Genomic DNA, 16,890 nt, shown 5'->3' with positions numbered 1-16,890 from the left:
TATGGTCATGCTCAATGTTTGATAAGTATGGTCTAAGAAACAAGGTCCTGGTTTGTGCCTCATTGTGGATCAGAAGTTGAACCTGTGGCTTTCTCATTCACTGAGTGGTCTGATCCTTCCAGAGAGGGAGCTTTCCCTTTCACGGGGAAATTCCTGACAGCCCAGGCACATGTCACAGCCACGGCTGCACTGAGTAACTCTGCCAGCTCAGCGTCAAATAGCTTTATTGCCAATGCTGATAGACATTCAACTGCCACAAATCTGTTGTTTCCAGAAACTGTGTTTTTGTTAAAGCTACCTTTAAGGAATAAATATAAAAAATGCCTCTTTACCACATGAAATGCAACATTTTCTGAATCGTGAATTAATTTGTGCACTGTTGTTTAGGTACGAGTGTCACATGGCTCCTAAAATCTGATTTTTCAGAGGTTCTGAGAACTCTGGTAAACCTTGTTCACAACTTTCATTTTTTTTTAAATTTTGTATTCAAAGCAAAGTTCTTCTCTTAGGCTTATTTTCCTGGAATGATAGGTAAAAAATATATTTGACATAAAACATGAAGACTAACATACCCTTGTAGTGAAAGCATACTGAACGGGGCTCAGTGTGGTGTTAGTGTCCCAGTCTTCCAAACTGGGAGATGTGTTGTAAGAAAAGCATTTCTAGAGCTTCATGCAGTTGCTCTGAGTACCTTATTAATCCATTTTTTGTAGCTAAGCATGGGATATTTTTGTCTTTTGTAAAAATGTATCAATCCTTTGAAGACAAAAGGTCTCTTGATGCCTAACACCTTGATGAAAAACAGATGACAAGTAACAGATTTTATCTATGAAAAAAAAATTTTTCGTTACTTTGCTTTATGCTTTAGCTCTGGTTCTTGTTCCTGTTGACCTAGACATTCTCTTTTAGTACAGTTCAACACTAATAGCCAGGAGGATTGATGATGTTTAAATACAGCAAAGACTTAAAATTTCATATCATCTAGGTAGCAGAACTGCAGACAGATTCTCTGCTTGTGCTCAGGCATTTGACTACAGCAGATCTATGATGCTTTATAGAGAGAGAGATTTTGACCCTGGGGAATGGATTTGTGAGTCTCATACAAATTACTGTCTTTAGTGTCCTAATTGATTCCACCTGTAGTTTTACACCCTTTCCTTTTTTTCTTCCTCTTTCCTTTGTAGTCAGAGCTACCTTCAAACTGCAAGTGACGTGCCTGGGGGTCACAACCTGGATCCCTCTGCAAACTACAATTCCCCAAAGTTTCGCTCAAGGAATCAGAGCTATATGAGAGCAGTGAGCACGCTCAGTCAGGCCAGCTGTGTTAGTCAGGTGGGAAATTCTTGTTATAACTTTTCTTATAGGTTAATCACAGATGCAAGAGTTGTTACTAGGGGGTGGTTTTAGGTTTTTTTTAATTAATATCAAACTGAGGATGTGAATTGTTAAAGTAATTCAGTTCTAAGGAATGTAACCCTTGTTCAAAATTTCAAGAAAAATACTGAATGCTAGAAGCACACAGTCACGCATAGTATTTTCCGTTTATTTTTCATTAAAAATATAAATACTGGTATTTTCATTTTCAGTCTATACTAAATATTTGAATGCTAAGAAGATTCAGACTGAGCATAAGGGCCACAGTCCTACAATACTCATCCTCTGAAAATATCTACTCTGATTTCAGTAAATGTGGGTTGCCAGATTAAGATATAGATTGAAATAATTACGCTCCAAAGCAGCAGTGATTCATCTCTGAACTCAATCCCTCACTCCTAGTGGGTGAAAGAATAAGCCCCATCAATTATTCTATGTATGGGGACTTCTGAAAAGAGACATTTTTCCACCCTGCTGGTTTTATGTTAGTTAGTTAGTTGGTGCTAATTCATGTTGAAGTGAGATCTGAATCAGGCCTGAAGTGCAAGCAGCCTTATGAAGTATGTGCATGTTTTGTTTAGCAGAAAACTTTACATAAATTTTCCAGTGTTTCTAACGTTCATTGTTCCTGACATTTCTTCCCTGTGTGCTTCATGACAGGTGGGCCCTGCCCTCTTCTCAGATATGTGTTACTTTATTTTTCTTTGACCATTTAGTGAGGCACCTAAGGGTATAGTAGCTAATTATGCACAATGATTATGTTAAATAAATCTTTTTTAAGCAATTTTTTATTCATTCACATTCAATTTGTATTGCATGGCTATTCAGGCCTGGATTCAACTCATCTAACTTGAGGCTTTTAACTGAGGCAACAACTAAAGCTTCCTCTGTAGTTAATGGAGTGAAAGAGTTTCTTCCAGGACAACGCACATCCCAAGTGGGCTGAGAGCCCTCTGGAAAATGCTTGTCAGTCTCCACTGACTGTAGAGAGTTGGGAGGGACTAGCTGCCTGACTAATGCCCTTCAGTCAAATTCCTTAATTTATGTGGGATAGACCTAAGTATAATTTTGTATAGCACACATCAGAATTAGAAACAGACAGTCAGTCATTTTCCAAAGCTTTAATTATTTTTCACAGCTCCCTTGTGAAACCTGTCCTCATCATTTTCATGCTTTGGTTTTCATCACCCTGGTTTGGTTATTTTCTATTTTTATTACACTCTGGGTTTGTGAAAGTTTCACAAGAATTAGATCCTGCATTCAAAGCAAGTGCTGTTGGCTGTCACCTAACAATGCTATTATATAGAACTATTCTTATATCTTCTGCCTCTTTCCATGTCTGTGCATGGACATGTTCACTGAACTGTCCATAATGACTAATTGGTTTCAGCAGCGGTTAAAATTCTTCATTCCAACGTGCATTACCTGGAAAGATGTCCACAATAGATTTGATTTGCAGGTAGATTGCTCAGTTGGCCAGATGATTAACTAAACTTGCTGGATATAGTTCCTTACTTTCTTTTTCAGTTTTCACTGACCTGAGCAACTTTATGTCAACCACATGCTTCCTACCTCACACTCCAGCTGTTTCCAGACCAGTAACAAATGCATTTAATAGATACTACACAAAGTAAATGTATTAAAATAACAAGTCCTGAACTTTTTCTGTTTCCTATTCTTTTTCCATGACACCATCATCTTCTTGTCCCACCTACATAACAGCACTTTGTATGTTTTGTGGTATTTTTAATGCCTTTTTTTGTGAGATTCTTCCTTTTTCACTCTTGACCAAAGGCAGAGTCAAGAAAGATGCTGAATTCCATGGTTTATATTTTTAATTTAAGTTTTAAAACTTTTATTTTTCTGTTTTCAATGACCTTAGTTTGAAAGAAGTGGTTAGGACTTAAAGTGTTTATGGACTACATTACCATAAATTTCCTGATCAATAATGTATGCAAAATATTTCAGAGTAAGATTTTTTTTTTTAATCTTTTTGAGATTGCATTAGTCTACTTAACTTTATTAGAAGCAAATTTTATGAAGGGTAATGTAATTCCTTTCAGAAGAGATTTAGTAGCCAAAATGTCTTACATTAAATTAAAATATTGGTTATTCATTATCATCAGAAGTTCCGTATGAAATTTCCATTTAGTTAATCAAAATCCTAAAGCATTTGAAACATTTGCACTCACTCTGTTTCCATAATGAATAACGTACCAGGAACAGGAATAATGAAAAATGCACTTAGTAGCCATATAGAAAAAGTAGTATCAGCTGGATATGCTGTTTAGTGATGCTACGAATTTAACTTGGTATTTATACTGATTTTGATTTGTAGCCCTCTCTTTTTAAAAAAATTATTATCAGGAGGACATATCAGGAGGTCATACGTTTGTCTGTCCAGTGTTAACTTCCTATGTGATTTTAGATAAACATAATTTTGAATTATTCAGGTACATTTACAGGTAGTTAGGGCTGACTTCAGAAAACCTGTTAAAAATTATCTAGGTAGAATTTCAAACTGCAATACACAGTTCCCTACCGAGAGGTTCCCTAAGCCTGGCCAGCCTGCCTAAACCCTGTTTATCATGAAGGCCACCTAAAATTGTACAGTTTTGCATCATGCCCAACCTGCAGGATCGGGACAGCAGGTAGATGCTGGCTCCTGCCCAAGCCCTGTGGGGAGCTCGAGGGTGGGTAGGTACCCAGCCTGGTAGGTAGGCACATCTAGGGTGGGTGATGCAGGTAGGCACATCTAGGGTGCTCTGACAGACAGGGTTCCTCAGCACACCTGGTGGCAGAAGTAGCAGACTTAAAATAATGCTGCTGAAGAAAAGGCAGCAGTAGCAGCTGCATCTCGTTTTTCCACAGCGTTGAATGGCTAACCCAGATAACCAGAGAATGAGCTTGGTTTAGGGCCCTTCTCAGCTAAAGGTGGTCCAAGCACTACTTTCTCATTTGACCACTTTTCACTCTATTTCAGACAATGGTTATTCTTTCACATGCTTCACTGGACACGACTCTAGATGCAATATTTCTCAAACCTTTCAGAAGCATTACCTCCTCTGCACTTACACATCTTCAAGTATGAGATACTTCCTTGAGCCCCTTTATAGTCAGGGGAAGAGAACAACCTGCCACACAGGCTAAATGTCCACATGAGTAGTAACTTTGCTGATAAGTGAGGAGCCCAGGCAACCCACCCTCACCTTTTGAGGGCTAATATTATTATAGCTGATTTCTGTTCTCCTGTCCTGGCAGAACATGGATTTCTATCAGCACAGAGTGATCTTGTTGGTTACCATTAAATCATGTATTTACAATCCTCTGAATATGCCAAAAGCTATTAAATGTAAAATTAATTGTATGGCATGTATGATGTACTTACTATACACATATAAACAGCTGATGTAAGTTAAAAAAATGTGAATGTGATCAGAAGGGATTACTACATTTTAACTATTTGCTAAAACAGTTCTTCATCAATGTACAGGTGTCCATTTGAGATGTTGAGGCCGTGATGATCACAAAAAAGCAAGTCAAAAATCAAATGCATTGTTGTTGTTTATTCAGATGAGTGAAGCAGAGGTTAATGGGCAATTTGAATCGGTGTGTGAATCAGTGTTTAGTGAAGTTGAAGCTCAGGCAATGGATGCCCTTGACCTCCCTGGATGTTTCCGAACAAGAAGCCACAGTTACTTGCGTGCCATTCAGGCAGGCTATTCCCAAGATGATGAATGTATACCTGCGATGGCATCTTCCAACATCACCTCAACTATCAGGTCAACCACAGGTAAGCAAATCTACTATGACCCTTTCACTGTTCTGCATGTAAAAATATGTCATCTTGTTTTGTAAAAGGATGTTTGACACTGGGAACAATTTTTCTGTGTAGTGATAATATTTGATACCAGTATTCTTAGGTTTGTAATGCTGTACCATTGTGACTACAACTTGGAATAAGCGCCTTCTGAGGAGAATCCTGTGAGCATAATATAATGGACCTGGACTTCAGCATAGCCTTAATTTGACCTCCATTTCCCATACATACAGTTATCCAGGTGCAAATATAAAAATGCAAGTGTGAATGGTATCATTTAGATATTGTTAGACATTTAGGTATTTTTATCTATCAAAGAATTGATCTTCTAAATTAGTTCAGTTGCACTGATTTTCATTTAGGTCATTAAAGTACCAAAAGAAAAAGAGAAGCAAGATTTTAAATATTTGGTCTAAACAATTACAGGCAATTAACTTAACAGGGAATTAATTACTTACTTTTAGAAAAGGAACAACCAGTTATACCAATACACTGAATCATAAACATTATGGCAAACTTCACACATCCTCTATTACTCATCAGTAACCATTAGCATTCATTGTTATACCATTCACTTTTAGGATCTTTTAACATTCTTATGGAAACTCTTTTCTCTTACTAGTTGCTTAGCAAAGTTTATAGCTTTATTCATTTTAGAATATCAGCATTTAGTATTGGTAGAGAAAAGATTGCACAGATAGCAGTTAAATGATTAAAATGAAATCTATAACAAATACGTATACTTTGTTAAATGATCCAAATTCACTTTTATGTTTCCAAATATGTTAATGTCAGTTCCTAATTATGATATTGTCCTTGCCACATACTATTAAATTGCAGTGCAGGCTACCCATCTACAAAAGGTAAAAATAGAGCTCAAAATATATCATGCAAAAATACTTTTTAAATTATTTGCTTGACACATCTGTTGTATAACAGAACAGTGGGAGCTTAGAAAGGAAGTAAGCTGAGATTGAATAACATAAATTTGCATTCCAGAAGTAGCATAAAATGTTATTTTATCTTAAGCATAGTATTTTAATTGCTATATGTAACTTTGTGTAAAACCAGAAGTTGAGGCTTACAGTGCCACCTCTAGGGATGTTTCTGTCCTTTGTTTAATAGAGATGCTATCATGATATGAAATGAGATTGTATTGCTACCCTAGAGACTAATTTTCATCTTTGTCATATAGTACTGTGTGATTATTATGAAGAAACCTTCCATGGGAAAAGACACAACTAAATATCTATTTTAGTGTCTGACTCGAGGTACTGAATTGGAACACTTTCAGAATTACTTTGGTTACCAAGCTGATTGGTTTTAGCCTAAGCTGTCTTGAATTTGTACGCTGGAGAAGCCCAAAATTTTCACTAAAAGGAATTTATTTTATTTTCTCTAGAGCAACAAAGCTGAATAATAGAATATGTTTGGGAAAATTATCAGATTAGGCAGTAAATATGTTTGTATCCCAGTGTTTTCATACTTATGAAAAATGTTTTGCATTGATTAGCAGTCTGCTGGTTAAATAATGTGGTTTTGAAAACTTTAACCTTCGTTTCACACATGGCTTCTCCCTCATCTCGGAAATGATTTGTCAGATAGATTTTCTTGCCCATATATATAATGTTTCTGCTTTGTTGTGGTGAGGTGATATTGACATTGTGGAGAAAAAGGATGATGTGAGGTGTTTTCCTGAGCCAAAGCCTGTTTCCAAGCCTATAGACTGTATACAGTTCTGAGTGTGGTTCTGTGTTCAAAATACTATCTCTGTACCACTGAGCAAGTTTGTCCTCAGCTTCTATGTAAGATAAATATTCAAATTAGAAATATTTATCTGATTTACAAGAAGAGTAAGGATTATTAGTAATTGAAAATTTCAGTTGCCAAATAAGTTCTTGATTTTAAAACCCTAGGGGTAACTCTTCCATATTTCTCTCTTCAGCCCCTGTCACTTTGGAGAGAGATGCGTCATTTCCTATCATTACTGTAATTCAAAAAAAATAATCTTACTTCTCCAGCCCTTTATGAAAATTGTAAAAGAAGCAGTTGCCTGAAATGTGAAAATGGTGTTGGCAGATATTTGACATTTATACAGGCTTCACTCAAATAAATGTCAAAAAGGTCGAAGTTTCACATCAGCCTTCAGTTCAATTCAGTCTTTCAAATTCTTAGGAAAATTACATTACATCATTAATTCCTTTTTTGCTTCTGATGTAACAAATTCTTCTTGGCAAAGAAACTAAAGCAATTTCTTAGAAAATTAACAGGCATTGCAATTTAATTATTACTTGATATTTTAGTGATATAGGTCATAACTGCCTCTTATCGGTGTTGTAAAGCAATTAAATCATAACACACAGGCTTTGCTAAAAATTAACTCATGTAACTAAAAATGTAAGTCTAAAATAAAAAATATAATACTTGATCTATGAATTCAATTACAAAAGTATGGTATATATATTTATAGCATGCAGTTTCCTAAAATGTTCTTAGATGCATTAACAGCTTTCAGAAGATAGAAAGTTTGCAACTATAATTAATATTATGATGTGGGACATTATTAATGTACTCTGTTAACAGGGTTTTCTAATAGATGGAAAAAGAACTACCAGTAACTACCTCTTCTTAACTGTATACAACTTTACAGAGAAAGCCAGATGGTTTATTGAGAATATCTATGGTACTAATGAACACATAACTTTTGCATGGACCCATGTAGTTTAATTATTTGTGGAATCAAGCTTTTCCACCTCTGATGGAGACTCTAAAGAGACAAGACATAAGGTGCTACCTGCTGCCCTAGGTGTAAATGAATGAGACAAGTGACAATGCAGAGGAGGCAGCCAGCGTCACTGGCACACTGTAAGCTAGACCTGGACTCTGTGTGACCCCTGCTAAGACTCGTATTTCATTGTGGTTAGGGCATTTTTAGCCATCCTGTTTCATTTTGTAAAGAGATAATGAACTCAGTAAAAAAATGCTTCATGTTAGAAACCCTGAAGACAGCGTATGCTTTCTGTCTCTGAACTGTATCCAGTTGCAGCTGTCAGATGCGCAGCTGAGAAGATACAGCTCCAGCTGCTGCTGCCTCCCACCTTGTCCCTCCATCACAGACAACATGTAATTTCCTGAATGGGAAGTCACAGAGTACAGTAGTCATCCTAACTACTACTGCCTTACATCTTTGCTACTCTTGCAAGCAATGCTTCACTTTTCAGAAAGAGTGCATAAAATCTGGGTCACTTTTCCAGGTAGTACCAGCTCAATTCCCTATTGCCTAAGAATATCTACATGTATATACACTATGCTGTCAGTTTGGAAAGCTCCTTCCTGGTAATGTCTGGCTGGTGTAGCAGAGTGCCGCGGGAAGGTACGCAAGCTACCTGAGGTACCGGAGCCGTGTCACCACCAGCTCAGTGCACAGTGGGCCCTGGCTGTATAGTCCTGTTGGGAAACAGCACGCTGGGCTGGGAGCAGTGCCGCAGTAACACGTTATCCCACCTGCAATACCTGGGCTGTCTTACTGAAAAGTAATTCAAATACCCTGTGTCACGGTTTAGTCCCAGCCGGCAACCAAGCACCACACAGCCGCTCACTCACTCCCCCCCAGGTGGGATGGGGGAGAGAATCGGAAGAGTAGAAGTAAGAAAACTCGTGGGTTGAGATAAAGACAGTTTAATAGGTAGAGCAAAAGCTGCGCAGGCAAGCAAAGCAAAGCAAGGAATCATTCACTACTTCACATCAGCAGGGAGGTGTTCAGCCATCTCCAGGAAAGCAGGGCTCCATCACACATAATGGTTACTTGGGAAGACAAATGCCATCTCTCCGAATGTCCCTTCCTTCCTTCTTCCCCCAGCTTTACATGCTGAGCATGACATCATATGGTATGGAATATCCCTTTGGTCAGTTGGGGTCGGCTGTCCCGGCTGTGTCCCCTCCCAACTGCTTGTGCACCCCCAGCCTACTCGCTGGTGGGGCGGTGTGAGGAGCAGAAAAGGCCTTGACTCTGTGTAAGCACTGCTCAGCAATAATGAAAACATCCCTGTGTTATCAACACTGTTTCCAGCACAAATCCAAAACATAGCCCCATACTAGGTACTATGAAGAAAACTAACTCTACCCCAGCCAAAACCAGCACACCCTGGTACAACACTGGATTGTTCTAGGAAAACATAACCAACCAGGAGGTCTGGAAGATCTTAACTGGTCTCTGGTTGTTTCCCCTTTGCCTGAGAAGGTCAATTTATTTTTGTTACATGTCCTATATGTAGAGAGAGTCCTGTATGTGACTTACTCCATATGTTATAGAATATTTCAGAATGTTTCGCAGTTTTTCCTGCTTATCTTGTTTGCTTTTACCGTGAATGCAGAAACACTCACTGAGTTGCAATCATACTGGAGGTATCGGTCAGGATGGTCTGCTGTGAAGCAGAAGAATGTGTTAAAATCCCTTCTCTGAGACAGAGAGTAATTTGTTATTTGCACCTTTGGCCATCCAGGATATCCTGAACACCAGATTATCATGTGTTCAGATGTGGGGGGGCACACTCAGTTTCTCTTAGTGGCATTATTGTACATTGTATAAAACGCTTTCACCTTTATTGAGAGAGACACTGACGCTCTAGCCCCCTGCTCAGGACACTCATCCATCAGGTGGGATATCTGCTCAGTGAATATTGCTTTTGTATACAAATTGAAACAGCTAAAACAGAAAAGACTAAATATCCAATAGGGAGGAACTGAAGCACTCCAGTCAGAGGTACAAAATCTTTCCCCAGCAACAAGCACTGACTGAGTGGCCTCAATGAAGTTCTTCAGCTTTTAGGCTGATGAATAAAAGGGAACATCATCTTCAGTTTCTTATAACTGCTTCACATTTTCTTCTAACCCAAGTTATTTGGCTACAACTGTATTTTTTAATGAATGGATTAATGACAAAAAAAATCCACCTAGCTATGGACTGCAGCACAATGGGGATTGGGTCACAGTACATAAAGGCATCCTGGATTTCTGTCCCATGTTAAGGGTCAGTCCAAGATCACTTCTCTCACTTCAGGGATTTCCAGCTGATCTTGAGAGAAACTTAGCATGAAGCACTGCTGATTTCAGGGGATGTAGTTACTAGCCTTAAGTGGCCAGTACACGGCATTACAATGACTTCATTTGTCTAGAAAACATAGCATAATGCAAACCTGTCAGATCAGTAGTATATGCATCTCCTTTTATCTAATTCATAGTAGGTAGCTCTACTAAACTCGTGCTTACTAAAGAGTCCGCTGAAAAAGATGAGAAGTAGGGAACTGTCTTTTGTCCATTTTACTTTTCTCAGCCAGTAGGACTCCACTTGGCAACAAGTAAACTTCAGAGAATTCCACATTTACTGAACTATTGAGCACTAATTCCAAAACCAATTAATTCAAACAAGGACACATTGCATGAGGGAGTTTTCAATTACAGCTCATATGATTACTCAGAATGCCTGAGGAATTGCAGGTTTCCTTTCTCCTAACTTAAAGCTATTTTCAGCTTTCCATTTTTGAAATAAGGGGCTATGTAGGGTGAATTTTTAAAGCACATGTTTGATATTCAGCCACAAGACTCTCATTGCCAGTAAATACATTGCATGGTCATATACCTACAATCATAAAGGCGTGAGAATACGATATTTCATCAGGAAGTTGTACTGTTCCATAGCACAGCTACTCCTGCAGACCACAAAAGGACTGATTCTCTGGTTGCTGTCTGAACACTAATGACAGTAGTTACTCTTTTCAGGGTTTTTTTTTAAGATATGAGGATACCAAGGGCAGGCAAAAGTTTAAGTCGTGGTGCTACTGCATATGGAGCTAGTGGAGTTCGGTGAAGGGTCACTGAGACAACAAAGGGTCTCGAGCATCTCTCCCATGAGGAAAGGGTAAAAGATCTGGGACTGTTCAGTCTGGAGAAGGGAAGGCTTAGAGGGGATTTTATAAATATATATAAATATAAAAATTGGAAAAAAACGCTTTTCAGTTCCTAAAAGAAAAATGTTTTATGATCAATAAATGTGTGATTTTCTTTCATTTTCTCAAGAATGAAATACTTCATCCAGGTGGCTGCTTCTTAATCCAATGCACTATGGCTAGGAAAACCCAGCCAAATGGGGGAAAACATATACATGAAGTAACATATCCATAATTTCTGTTCTCTCTGTAGAAACAAATGCTGAGCCTTAGAGGTTTTTACTGGTATCCATTGCTAAGTAATAGCTAGCAGTGGTATCCACAACAGGTATGTCTAAAACCACAAAACCTCAAGTCCAAATAAGATATAGAAGGCTGTTTTCTCAATTATAATTTGCCTATTGACCTTGTTTAATGACTGTTGGGGCTCCATGGAATTATCTGGCACTCTCATTCTCTGCAGGAAACATACCATATATCTGTGGGAGCACTTGGGGATCCTGAGTTAACACTTTGATGCTATGCCAACTTGTGTGCCTATACTGTGAGAATAAATCTTACACTAACAAACCACAAGCCCAGTTCTAGACTTGGATATTTTGCACACGTCATTTGCACACATCATTTTCATTGCTCTGGGTATATCTGGGGGGAATAATTAGTCTTTAATTCTTTTAAATATATTGAAGTTCTGCTGCTATGCTGACACTGCTGTTTAATAGCAGCTCTACAATGGTGGAAGTGGCCCAGGGAGTCACTGAGATGGTGACACAAGCTTTTTGGTTTGAGGATTTCAACAGCGGATGGCCAAGGGGCCATTGCAACTGTTCATAACTCTGGGATTCCCTGAGATGGAGGAAGGCTGTGCTAATCGGGGCTGCCGGGCCGCCTGGCCTATTCGGGCTGATGAGGCAGGAAAACAGCCGGAGCAGTAATCAGGAGCTTTTCATAATTTTCATTCTCCTTGGTACAGACAATCTGCAAAGGCAAAGATAAAAAATGAAGCTGCTGCCTTCCATCTACAGTTAAAAAAATGTGTAATGAGTGTTTCTCCCTTGTTTCTGCTGTTCTGTGCTTGACATAATTCCTCCGTAAGCTATTAGATTTGCCAGACAGCTGGTTCTTTTTTTATTAAAAAGGACACCCTTGCTCCCTTCCCTGGTAGAACTTGGTTTCAAAGCTGTTCTGTGGGATCAGTTTTCACAGAGTTTTCTCAGCTTCATTTTCTGTATGCTATTATATGTGGGGGAAAAAAAAAGTATAAGAAAGAAAAAAAAAAAACATGCAAGGAAGGCGATCTGTTGCTCAGGTGTTTGAAGCCTTTCTGACATGATAGAAGCTAACAGTGGCAGAGGTAAATCTCAGCCCAGCTATTTAGCATGAGGGTGTCAGAGGGTTTTGTCCTCAGGTGTGTCTGTGCAGCTGGGGGAAGCTCGCAGGGCAGGTGAGCCTGAAAGCAGCAGTTCATCGTGCTTCCTTATACTTGTAGCAAAACAGAAGGCAGGACCTCTCTCCTGCCAGTGTTTCTCCTTCTGTGTTCCTCCATGAATGAAAAAACCCTCTAAGGAGTCTTCTCAGAAGCTCTGCATGCATTCAGTCCTGGTTTTTGTTGAAAGCATGTATGTCAGCAGCGATAATGATATGTGCACTGGAACTACAATGCTTGCTATGCTGGGTATACAGATATCATTTTGATCGTGTTTTGACACTAATTTTTACTAGCTCACATGTAATATTTCATCCATCAGGGCCTCAGTCCATCAGTTAATGTAACTAAGCATAAATCTCTTAAAGTTGACTCAATTTTGCTTGCTGACAAACTGTCCCTTAGCTTTGTTATGCTTTCAGTACAAGAGGGGTGTGAGCTGTGTTCTGCTCTAGCTTCTTTACAATAAAAATAATTCTTCCAAAAATCTGTGTGTGCAGCCACAGGGGAATTCCATGTGGGTCCTAGCAAAGGCACAGAGGCTGATAGAGGGTATGTGTGAAGAAAGAGAGCTGCACTTCAAAATTACAATAAACTCCTTTATGGCAGGTCAGGTCTTGCTTCCATAGGGACCCTTCCACTTCTAGAATGTATATTGGATAGTAAAGTTATTTTCAAAAATGTATTATCAGGCATTTAGGGAGGCAAGTTCAGGTGCTTTCGCCTCATTCTGCCGCATTTCACCTGCCTCATGGCAAGTACGTTTTGATTAATGCTCACCACTTACCAATGTACTTCTCCTAAGAGACATTATTTTTAACTTGCAAAATTGCCTTTTCCAGGAGAACAGAATGCTAGTGGGCAGCTGCCACCCAAATCCTTCCCAATAACAGAGACATCTGAAGGTTGAGGCAAAGCAAGTTCGTTATTTAAATAAAGTTGTGTCTATGTTTGAGTAGGGAGGCACAGAAGTAAGAGAAAAACTTTTATACTTACCTTTAGTTTTACTCCCAGACAATTCTCTGTTTTGTTAATATAAAAAAATTGCTTGGGATGCTTGCACATCTCTGCCAGACTCTCAGCAACTCCCATCCTCTATTTTCATTTCCCTGAAATGGAGTTTCATCAAGATAAGCTTGTACTTAAGTCTCTATTTCTGTGTCAGGAATTTTATTCAGACTCGGACCTACTCTAGAAGGGCAATTAGTAAACCTGATACTTAAAACATTGCTTGAAAGACTTTTTCCAGAGAATCAGAGAAAATACAGATACTAAAATTGGTGACATTCCTAGGGCATAATGAGACAGAATTAGCCTTTAGCCAGACAGGTTAGTTGAATGGTGTGGGATGTGCCTCCAGATCAAGTCATCTAAACATAGATGCTTTCGTGCAAACTAGTTGCCTAAGTTCCCATTTATTTGACAATGAATTCAAATTCAGTTCAAAGATAATTGGCTGGTACCATTTGAGACATTTGAGGCATCCACATGACACCTACAAGAGAATTTCATCCTCCTGGACAAGCAGTTGTAGGCTAGGCAGAAGGCCCTAGGACCTCTAAAAAGGTATTGTTTATGTTTAGGTCAGTTTGACTCAGACTGAATACAGTGTATGGATCCTATTGTGCACCAAGAGAGAGTCAACAAACCCCTACCTACACTGAGGTGTCTTATGCTCACCTAATAGCACTCTGATACTTACCAACAAACTCTGCACTCACCGTAAAGCCAAGGTTTAGTCTCAATATATAGTCCATTAAAATATACACATTGGAAACCACAAATAGCAGAGCAATCCAAGCAGCTCATTGCTACTCCTCAAGGGCAACTAGAGAACATCCAAACAGGTTTAAGGAAGATACTGAGCTTGAAATGAGTAACCTATCACTTGTCTTTCTGAGACTGAGAACAGAATATCAAGGACATATCAATGAGTCATGATTTTTATATGCATTTCTTTTTTGTTGTATTAGATACAAATGAACTTTTTGGGATAGTTCTGTGTCCAGAAAAATACATACTCCTTGTCTCCTTCCCCCAGTCAAAAAAACTATAACATTTCAGTCATAAAAATTCATCTCACCTAATACATATATCTAAAATGTAGCTGTCAAAGGCAGTCACATTAATATCCTATTATAGTCAATGAAACGTGATTTATCTCCTTTAGGATTGGTGTCTGTTATGAAAGAAGTTGTCCTCTGGCCATTCCTATTTCTCTCTGTTGCCTATAAAAATAGCCTACAATGATGGCACAGTATAGCTAACTAACTTTTATAAATCTGAGATAAAAGTCAGGCCTATTCAAATTGTATTATAGGATGAAACAAAAGATTAAACCCTGGTCCCACTAAAACCAAGGATAACTAAGAGAGCCATGCTCTGACTTACAGGCTTGAGAGCTCAACAAGTAGCATCATTTGCTGCACCAAAATACAGGGCTGGCAGCCTGCAAGTAGCTTTCTAAGCACTGTTTTTAACATTGATACTAACTCCACTTGCATCTTGGGTAAAATGATTTCTTGATTTGACTATTGCCTGTATTGTTGCCAATCTCAGGAGTGCGCTCTGAGATTGTGTCCAGACTTGTAGCTCTCTGTGGATTAAAAGAATGATTTAAAGGTATTAAATTATCTTTAATTCAATCATTTTGCAGTCATTTGAATTCTTTAACATAGGATCATTATCATAATGCACTGTTAAAATTATTCCATTGTGCAACACTTCCTTAAGATTAACTGAGCAAACTGTTTTTCTCATCCTATTCAGTTCAGAATTCCTTACTGTAACTTAAAGAAAATCACAGGCTGCACGTGGTTGCAGGAATGAGAACAGAAAATATACAAACAAAACCAATGATAAGCCTATATAATATGTCTGTGAGTGGGTTTAGGAGGCTGATGGAAATTATTTGACTTTAGTGATAAGGATATGTGGGAGATCAAGAAGAGATTTTTTTTTTAAGTACAGAATTACAGCAATACAGATTTGATTCTACTGAAAGATGTTTTCAAATTTTCTATTTTATTTCAATGTGAAAAGACTAGTCCAGTAAGAGTGACTCTCAGCTTTTGGAGCTCTTTTTTCTCTTTGTCTCTTACAGTTTTGATGATGTGACAAATGCAATCTGTATTCCTGAAAAGCCGCACATACATTCTGTAAATGAAATAGAGTATAGTTAGAGGTACATTTTTCCTTCCTGCAACCGAAAAACTGAGGTGGTGAGTTTTAATGCAACTTCAGTATTTTAGAGGCACATAGGAACTGTTTAGAAGAGCAAAACAGCTGTCAGCACTTTGCTTTGCCATCTACAGGATGCTGGTTAGGCTATAATTTCTCACTAATTAACTGATCTAAAATAGAACCTTTTGTAACTAGTCCATCAGCAATCCATGAGGTTTGTGTTGCCCATGTCTTTCAACTTCGGCAAAGGCTTACAGTTTCTGACCTTGATGTCTTGTTTGATTTGCATTTCTGTTTTGAGACTAACATTAATTACACTGTCAAAACAGATTTTATCGTTTACGTAACATGGGCTGCCTACAGACCTAAGTTTTCTCAATATGGAGGTAACAATTTACGCACTGAATGACTTGATTACAGTAATTCCTTTTATACTGTTCTCCTCCTGGGAGACTGTAGTGTGTACTTAGACTCCAGCTTTTTCCAAGTTTAGTGATCACCTTTCCACTTAATTGTTAGTTTCCTGTACAAAATCAGATAGATGTACAGAACTTAAGCCTAAAAGGACCTACTCTGAATATTGAGTCTAACCTTTTGCACACACAGATTAAAAAAAACCATAAACTCATCCAGTAATTTTGCCTTACCCTGTAAATTCTGATTGAGGTTACATGTCATGTTAATGATTTCAGTCTTTTTTCAGAAGTGCTATATAGATTCTGTTTAACAGAGAGATGTCAAAAACAGATGCTGCTTAAAAAATAGCATTTTATATGGGATTCATATGACAGCAGTGTCTCAGTGACATGATATTTTGAAAAGCTCTTTTAAAAAATCATATATAAGAAGCACAAATCTTGCCTGTGTCAACAATATGTTAGGATAATGGTCCGGATCCCGAGTTTATGTGATTTGGTCTGATTCCACTGACTTCAATATTAACAACTTCAGTGGGATTAACTGGTCTAGCCCAGTGCCGAAAACTGTGCAAACGATTTAAAAACTATAGAAATACAGAGGGTTTGCTTTTAATACCTCTGTGGAGCTACAAAGGGACCTTGGGCCAAACTATTACTAGCTGCTAAGTAGTAGGTCCAGCAGAAGGGATCAAGGAGCCAGAAATTAGGATTCAGTCATTAAAG

At 38.3% G+C, this 16,890-nt stretch overlaps 1 protein-coding gene across 1 annotated transcript in view; it reads left to right on the top strand.

Moving 5' to 3' along the window:
* Positions 1–16,890, top strand: part of DLGAP2 (DLG associated protein 2) — a 318,216-nt gene that overhangs the window by 261,751 nt on the left and 39,575 nt on the right. Inside the window, exons 7-8 of the mRNA XM_059829808.1 lie at positions 1,185–1,332; positions 4,948–5,167. Coding sequence (XP_059685791.1) covers positions 1,185–1,332; positions 4,948–5,167 — 368 coding nt within the window. The remainder of the gene's footprint in view (positions 1–1,184; positions 1,333–4,947; positions 5,168–16,890) is intronic.

The sequence above is a fragment of the Gavia stellata genome, chromosome 2, assembly GCF_030936135.1.
Source record: "Gavia stellata isolate bGavSte3 chromosome 2, bGavSte3.hap2, whole genome shotgun sequence".
Classification (NCBI taxonomy): domain Eukaryota; kingdom Metazoa; phylum Chordata; class Aves; order Gaviiformes; family Gaviidae; genus Gavia; species Gavia stellata.
The sequence above is the reverse complement of the archived record's forward strand: the minus strand, read 5'-3'. Positions and strand labels throughout refer to the sequence as shown.